At 46.2% G+C, this 8,520-nt stretch overlaps 1 protein-coding gene across 1 annotated transcript in view; it reads right to left on the bottom strand.

Annotated features, from left to right (window-relative positions):
• ehd4 (EH-domain containing 4) overlaps positions 1 to 8,520 on the bottom strand; it is a 66,672-nt gene continuing 58,152 nt past the window's right edge. Inside the window, exons 6-9 of the mRNA XM_079573507.1 lie at positions 8,388 to 8,499; positions 6,243 to 6,407; positions 1,911 to 2,084; positions 1 to 398 (exon numbers count right to left, since the gene is read on the bottom strand). Coding sequence (XP_079429633.1) covers positions 6 to 398; positions 1,911 to 2,084; positions 6,243 to 6,407; positions 8,388 to 8,499 — 844 coding nt within the window. The 3' untranslated portion in view covers positions 1 to 5. The remainder of the gene's footprint in view (positions 399 to 1,910; positions 2,085 to 6,242; positions 6,408 to 8,387; positions 8,500 to 8,520) is intronic.

The following is an 8,520-nucleotide window of genomic DNA, read 5'->3' on the forward strand; positions in this document are numbered from 1 at the left end:
CCCCCTCAGTCCTCCTCGTGCCCGTACACGCCCTCCCCGTTGTTGAGCTTGGCGTCGTTGCGGTGCGAGGGCGGGACCAGGTGCGTGGGCAGCTCCACGGGCAGCTCGTACCCCTCCAGCTTGACCTGGATGAGGTGCTGGGCCAGCGCGAACTCCTCGTCGTCCAGCATGCCGTCGTGGTCGCAGTCCGCCAGCTTCCAGATCTTCCCCAGCACCGTGTTGGGCAGCCGCGAGTTCATCATCTCCTTCTTGGCGTTGACGCCGGAGATCTTCCCGTTGACGGGCATCAGCGTGAAGAAGATCTCGTCGTAGCGGTGCTTGTCGCGGCTCACGATCCAGTCCTCGTGGTCGGCGCCGGCGCTGATGCCCTCGCCGTAGCCGTGACCGAACGGGCCGTCCTGCGGGAGAGGGAGGGTCAGTAACCAGAGTAACCATAGCTAGGGCTGGGTACCGTAGGGGGCGGTATCGAAAAACTCATTTTTTTCAGTGCTAATTTTCGGTACTTTTTCTCTCCAAACGTCAATAAATGATCCACAGTGAGTCTAAAAAAGCCTGAACTCATGAGCAGCTTCAGCACAAATGCAGAAGCAAAGCAAAGCTGTAATTTACTCACTAAACCAGGACTAAACCAGGACTAAACCAGGACTTACAGTAAACTGGTTAAAAACCAGGACTAAACCTGGACTGAATAAGAAACTAGACTCTTAGACAAATAGAAAAGCAGTGACAACATTTTTGCATGTTCTCCCCGTGTCTGTGTAGGTTTCCTCCGGGTTCTCCGGTTTCCCCGACCACTAAAAACATGTGCAATAGGCCAGGATGTATGAGAGTGTGTTTGAGCGTGCGCATGGGGGACGACGGATGAAAATTAGCCTAAGGCTACAATCCGGTGTGGCTTGTTCATTAACTTGCACTGTCCCGACCAAATAAACCATAAATAAACAAGAAACACATGGGCTTTAGCTTTAGCTCTACCTTTAGCTTCACCTTTAGCTCTACCGTTACCTTTAGCTTTACCTTTAGCTTTACCTTTAGCTTTAGCTTTACCTTTAGCTTTAGCTCTACCTTTACCTTTAGCTTTACCTTTAGCTTTACCGTTACCTTTAGCTTTACCTTTAGCTTTACCTTTAGCTTTACCTTTAGCTCTACCTTTAGCTTTACCTTTAGCTCTACCTTTAGCTTTAGCTTTACCTTTAGCTTTAGCTTTAGCTTTAGCTTTAGCCGCAGAGCCTGAAGTTACTGCTGTTGTTTAAACTCCAGCTGCACCGGAGCGTTTGGATCACAGATTGTCTCTGGAAAAGGTGAGGCTCACTCTGCATTAGCCATGTTTGGAACAGTTATGGTGCTTTGTCAGTGACAGAGTGAGCGCTCTCACTATGTAACAGATCTGTGACGTGTGAGGAGCTTTCACTGTGGAACAGCTCAGTGAGTTTAGAAAAGTTTCTCTTCAGTAAACGGTCCTGATGTGGATCTGGTCTGTTCCTGCAGCTCAGGAGGGAATAATGTCCCAACTCTCTTTTTATCACGGCTTTAGTGGGAATTCTGAGAAAAACAGGAAGCTCCAGGCGACGCTGCTGCTCCTGTTTCTGATGTTTGGACTTCCTCCTGAACGACACTTTTCCTGCATTTTATTTTAACTCAGTTAAAATAACAAAGGTATCGAAAAAAGTACCGATAAGGCACCGGTACCGAAAAGCAGGTATTGTTAAAGTAGTGGTATCGAAAAAAAACAAACGGTTCCCAGCCCTAACCATAGCAACCAGAGCAACCATAACCGTGACCGAATGGGCCGTCCTGCGGGAGAGGGAGGGTCAGTGAGGGTCAGTAACCATAGCAATCGTGACCGGCCGTCCTGCGGGACAGCGTAAAGGTAGCCTTCGCTTTCTTCAGACTGAAATAAGAACAAATACCTGCGAGCCTTCGAAGGCCCCGCCCTGCACCATGGGGGGCGGAGCCTTAGACTCCTCCTCCCGGATCATCGCCATGAGGACGGCGATCTTCGTGGACAGCATTTTGTCGACCGACTCGATCAGCTTCATCTTCAGGGACGGAAACTTGCTGAAGTCGTAGTGCTGCAGCTGGTCCTGAAGGGGGCGACAGAGAGACCGTCATGAGCTTTAGTTTCCTACAGACCTACACCGATGCTTTTGGAGCAGACTAAAGATCTTTAATAAAACTACAAAGTAAATCTACTAGAGGTCGACCGATATATCGGGTTGATATTCAGGTATTTTACAAGATCAGCAGATCTAGCCGAAAAGTCGAAGTGAATGTGGACATGCTGAAGAACCTGGAGGATTCAATCGCTGAGCATTTTTGCTAGCTGCGCAAAATGCCGAGGCTAGCAACACTATGCTAATGCTAAAGTTTGTAGCATCATGGAACCGTTTGGAAAAGTATTAAAACATACAGATTTTTACAGATCTGATTCCTCCTCACAGATTTATTGAGCTTTGAAACAAAAAAAACAAGAGGGAATTTTATCGTTTTTTCCACTAATAACTAGTTTATTCCAAAACTAAAGCAGATCCAAAACTCCTGTGAGCAAATGTTTGGAAAATGCCACAGAGTAGAACACTGAACCTGGCTCTCTGATCCCGGGTCGGGGGACGGAGCTTTGGAAAGGAGATATTTTTGGCTGAATCCTGGAACAACAAGAGCTCGATCCAAATAAAACAAAGTGTCCGGTTTGTGTGAGACTGGACGGTCCTGCTGCAGCTGGTCCTGGTCCTGACGGGACTCGGACCCGGACGTGTCTCTGCAGGCGTCTGTGCTCCGCCTGGGCCGTTATGTCAGAGGAGACGGAGCAGCTGCAGCAGGACCGGGACCAGGACCAGGACCAGGACCAGGACCGGGACACTTCATGCTTTCAGAGGTCGACACATGGGTTTGTCTGAGGCCGATTCTTCTGATTTTCATAAAATCTATAAACTATGAACTCAGTGTTGAACTGTGACAGCAGGGGGCGCCGTGTGAGGGGCCTAGGGCTAGGGTTTGGATGATTTACCTGCATCTTGGCGACATTAGGGAAGTCTCCGGGGCTGATGTGATGTTAGGGTGATGATTTGGTGATATCTTGGTGATGTTTTGGTGGTGTTTGGGTGATGTTTTGGTGATGTTATGGTGATGTTTGGGTGATGTTAGGGTGATGTTTGGGTGATGTTTGGATGATGTTTGGGTGATGTTTGGGTGATGTTTGGATGATGTTTGGGTGATGTTTGGGTGATGTTTGGGTGATGTTTGGGTGATGTTTGGGTGGTGTTAGGGTGATGTTTTGGTGGTGTTTTGGTGATGTTTGGGTGATGTTTGGGTGATGTTTTGGTGATGTTTGGGTGATGTTTGGGTGATGTTTGGGTGATGTTTTGGTGGTGTTTGGGTGATGTTTTGGTGATGTTTGGGTGATGTTTTGGTGGTGTTTGGGTGATGTTTTGGTGGTGTTTTGGTGATGTTTGGGTGATGTTTGGGTGATGTTTTGGTGATGTTTGGGTGATGTTTGGGTGGTGTTTGGGTGATGTTTGGGCGATGTTTTGGTGATGTTTGGGTGATGTTTGGGTGGTGTTTGGGTGATGTTTTGGTGATGTTTGGGTGATGTTAGGGTGGTGTTTTGGTGATGTTTGGGTGATGTTTGGGTGATGTTTTGGTGATGTTTTGGTGATGTTTGGGTGATGTTTGGGTGATGTTTGGGTGGTGTTTGGGTGATGTTTGGGTGATGTTTTGGTGATGTTTGGGTGATGTTTGGGTGATGTTTTGGTGATGTTTTGGTGATGTTTGGGTGATGTTAGGGTGGTGTTTTGGTGATGTTTGGGTGATGTTTGGGTGATGTTTGGGTGGTGTTTGGGTGATGTTTGGGTGATGTTTTGGTGATGTTTGGGTGATGTTTGGGTGATGTTTTGGTGATGTTTTGGTGATGTTTGGGTGATGTTAGGGTGGTGTTTTGGTGATGTTTGGGTGATGTTTTGGTGATGTTTGGGTGATGTTTGGGTGATGTTTGGGTGATGTTTTGGTGATGTTGTGGTGATGTTGTTGTGATGTTTGGGTGGTGTTTTGGTGATGTTTGGGTGATGTTTGGGTGATGTTTGGGTGATGTTTTGGTGATGTTTTGGTGATGTTTTGGTGATGTTTTGGTGATGTTTGGGTGGTGTTTGGGTGATGTTTTGGTGATGTTGTGGTGATGTTGTTGTGATGTTTGGGTGGTGTTTGGGTGGTGTTTGGGTGATGTTTTGGTGATGTTGTGGTGATGTTGTGGTGATGTTGTTGTGATGTTTGGGTGGTGTTTGGGTGATGTTTGGGTGATGTTTGGGTGGTGTTTGGGTGATGTTTGGGTGATGTTTGGGTGATGTTTTGGTGATGTTTTGGTGATGTTTTGGTGATGTTTTGGTGATGTTGTGGTGATGTTTGGGTGATGTTTGGGTGGTGTTTGGGTGATGTTTGGGTGATGTTTTGGTGATGTTTTGGTGATGTTTTGGTGATGTTTTGGTGATGTTGTGGTGATGTTTTGGTGGTGTTTGGGTGATGTTTTGGTGGTGTTTTGGTGATGTTTTGGTGATGTTTGGGTGATGTTTTGGTGATGTTTTGGTGATGTTTTGGTGGTGTTTGGGTGATGTTTTGGTGGTGTTTTGGTGATGTTTTGGTGATGTTTGGGTGATGTTTTGGTGGTGTTTTGGTCATGTTTTGGTGATGTTTGGGTGGTGTTTGGGTGATGTTTGGGTGATGTTGTGGTGATGTTGTTGTGATGTTTGGGTGGTGTTTGGGTGATGTTTGGGTGATGTTTTGGTGATGTTGTGGTGATGTTGTTGTGATGTTTGGGTGGTGTTTGGGTGATGTTTTGGTGGTGTTTTGGTGATGTTTTGGTGATGTTTTGGTGATGTTTTGGTGGTGTTTTGGTGATGTTTTGTAGATGTTTGGGTGATGTTTGGGTGATGTTTGGGTGATGTTTAGGCGATGTTTAGGTGATGTTTGGGTGATGTTTGGGTGATGTTTGGGTGATGTTTTGGTGGTGTTTGGGTGGTGTTTGGGTGATGTTTGGGTGGTGTTTTGGTGATGTTTGGGTGATGTTATGGTGATGTTGTTGTGATGTTTGGGTGGTGTTTGGGTGATGTTTTGGTGGTGTTTTGGTGATGTTTTGGTGATGTTTTGGTGATGTTTGGGTGATGTTTTGGTGATGTTTGGGTGATGTTTGGGTGATGTTTTGGTGATGTTTTGGTGATGTTAGGGTGATGTTTTGGTGGTGTTTTGGTGATGTTTTGGTGATGTTTGGGTGATGTTTGGGTGATGTTTTGGTGGTGTTTTGGTGATGTTTTGGTGATGTTAGGGTGATGTTTTGGTGATGTTTTGGTGATGTTTTGGTGGTGTTTTGGTGATGTTTGGGTGATGTTTGGGTGATGTTTTGGTGATGTTTGGGTGATGTTTGGGTGATGTTTGGGTGATGTTTGGGGGATGTTTTGGTGATGTTTGGGTGATGTTTGGGTGATGTTTTGGTGGTGTTTTGGTGATGTTTTGGTGATGTTTGGGTGATGTTTGGGTGATGTTTTGGTGATGTTTAGGTGATGTTTTGGTGATGTTAGGGTGATGTTTAGGTGATGTTTTGGTGATGTTTCAGTGATGTTTGGGTGATTTACCTGCATCTTGGCGACGTTAGGGAAGTCTCCGGGGCTGATGTGATGTTTGGGTGATGTTTGGGTGATGTTTTGGTGGCGTTTGGGTGATGTTTGGGTGATGTTTTGGTGATGTTTGGGTGATGTTTGGGTGATGTTTGGGTGATGTTTGGGTGGTGTTTTGGTCATGTTTGGGTGGTGTTTTGGTGGCGTTTGGGTGATGTTTGGGTGATGTTTGGGTGATGTTTGGGTGATGTTTGGGTGATGTTTGGGTGATGTTTGGGTGGTGTTTTGGTCATGTTCGGGTGATGTTTGGGTGATGTTTGGGTGATGTTTGGGTGATGTTTGGGTGATGTTTGGGTGATGTTTGGGTGATGTTTGGGTGATGTTTGGGTGATGTTTTGGTGATGTTTGGGTGATGTTTGGGTGATGTTTTGGTGGTGTTTTGGTGATGTTTTGGTGATGTTTGGGTGATGTTTTGGTGATGTTTTGGTGGTGTTTGGGTGATGTTTGGGTGATGTTTTGGTGATGTTTGGGTGATGTTTTGGTGATGTTTGGGTGATGTTTGGGTGATGTTTGGGTGATGTTTTGGTGATGTTTTGGTGGTGTTTTGGTGGTGTTTTGGTGATGTTTTGGTTTGTTTTTTACCTGCATCTTGGCGACGTTAGGGAAGTCTCCGGGGCTGATGTGATGCTCTCGCTGGAGGATGGTGTAGATTTCCGGGAGCCTCAGAATCAGCTCCTCCTTTTTCTTCTCGCGCCCGAACAGTGACGGCATCTCCTTCTTCAGGTAACTGATGATGTAGGCGTGCACCTGCAGGGGGCGACAGCGAGGGGTCCCTTTACAACCGGCTCACTCAGAATAGCAGGCTGCGTCCGAAACAAGCAGAGTGGTAAGAGCTCGTATGCCAAACCGGATGTGCGTCAGCGTCCGCCATGACAAGATGGAGTTAGGAAAAGGAGCCTCAATGCTAACTATCATAGCTACTTTAGCATAGGGACCTCTGGTGCTAACTATCATAGCCACTTTAGCATAGGGACCTCTGATGCTAACTATCATAGCCACTTTAGCATAGGGACCTCTGGTGCTAACTATCATAGCCACTTTAGCATAGGGACCTCTGGTGCTAACTATCATAGCCACTTTAGCATAGGGACCTCTGATGCTAACTATCATAGCCACTTTAGCATAGGGACCTCTGATGCTAACTATCATAGCCACTTTAGCATAGGGACCTCTGATGCTAACTATCATAGCCACTTTAGCATAGGGACCTCTGGCGCTAACTATCATAGCCACTTTAGCATAGGGACCTCTGGTGCTAACTATCATAGCCACTTTAGCATAGGGACCTCTGATGCTAACTATCATAGCCACTTTAGCATAGGGACCTCTGATGCTAACTATCATAGCCACTTTAGCATAGGGACCTCTGGCGCTAACTATCATAGCCACTTTAGCATAGGGACCTCTGGTGCTAACTATCATAGCCACTTTAGCATAGGGACCTCTGATGCTAACTATCATAGCCACTTTAGCATAGGGACCTCCGACGCTAACTATCATAGCCACTTTAGCATAGGGACCTCTGGTGCTAACTATCATAGCCACTTTAGCATAGGGACCTCTGGTGCTAACTATCATAGCCACTTTAGCATAGGGACCTCTGATGCTAACTATCATAGCCACTTTAGCATAGGGACCTCTGATGCTAACTATCATAGCCACTTTAGCATAGGGACCTCTGATGCTAACTATCATAGCCACTTTAGCATAGGGACCTCTGATGCTAACTATCATAGCCACTTTAGCATAGGGACCTCTGATGCTAACTATCATAGCCACTTTAGCATAGGGACCTCTGATGCTAACTATCATAGCCACTTTAGCATAGGGACCTCTGATGCTAACTATCATAGCCACTTTAGCATAGGGACCTCTGATGCTAACTAACCGGTGATTAGGAGCTATGTGCCATCCCATAAGTCACTGTGCCAAACCCCCCCACCCCCCTCGGCCCCACCCTCGAGTGATTCATGCGCAACCACTGTTGATTGACAGGAGCACATTTAATAATAAACATAATAATAATTAAAAATTAAGATTCTGCACAAGCCAAACTTTATAAAGTGATAAATCCATGTTGTCGTCCCCACAGCTCAGTCACATGTCAGTGTTAAAGAGGAAACTCAGGAAACAGATGAAATGCTTTTGTTTTCATTTAGTAGAAACTTAAGCCACATGGATCATTTGCTGCTGTCGCTTTAAGAAACAGCTGCTGAAATGCAAAGATTTCCCAAAGGGAAATCTTTGGATCATTTGGATTTATTTTTCTCCTTAAATGTCTTTGTTTGGACACTATGTTGTTGTTGGACACTAGGGGGCGACATGCACTTTTGTTTGGCCTGCACTCCACCAATAACTTAAGAGAAGAAGAAAAACAGCTGTTGGTGATGTCACTTCCCTTTCCCCTGTTTAAGGATGGACGGATTGTTCAAAATGCAGCTGAAGCTCTAGTTCCCTAACTGTATAGATCTAACAGTCGACCCATGAAAGGTTAAAGGTCAGCTGCTAGTGTTAGCTTAGAGGCTATGATGTGATGGTTTCAGACGCAGCCTCAGTCTCTAATAGCTGGTAAACACTGTGCCATGTTTTTGTCTAAAATGGCTGTGGCTCCGCCTCCTCCTCACGCCTCAGAGTTCATCCCCGAGTGTCGCCTGTTTTCTCTTCAAACAAACTCTCCTTTCTCGGTTTCACGTTTTATGAAATCCAAACTCGGGGGGCGGGGCTCACCTTGGCGAGGCGCGCTCTCTTGATGAGGTCGTTGAGTTTTCGCAGCGCGGCGTTTCGGGGCAGACTCTGGATGTCTCTGAACAGGTCCTGGGTCTCCCTCTCAAACAGACGTCTGCGGGACACAGAAAAGATA

Source organism: Gobius niger (genome assembly GCF_951799975.1).
Source record: "Gobius niger genome assembly, chromosome: 16".
Classification (NCBI taxonomy): Eukaryota; Metazoa; Chordata; class Actinopteri; order Gobiiformes; family Gobiidae; genus Gobius; species Gobius niger.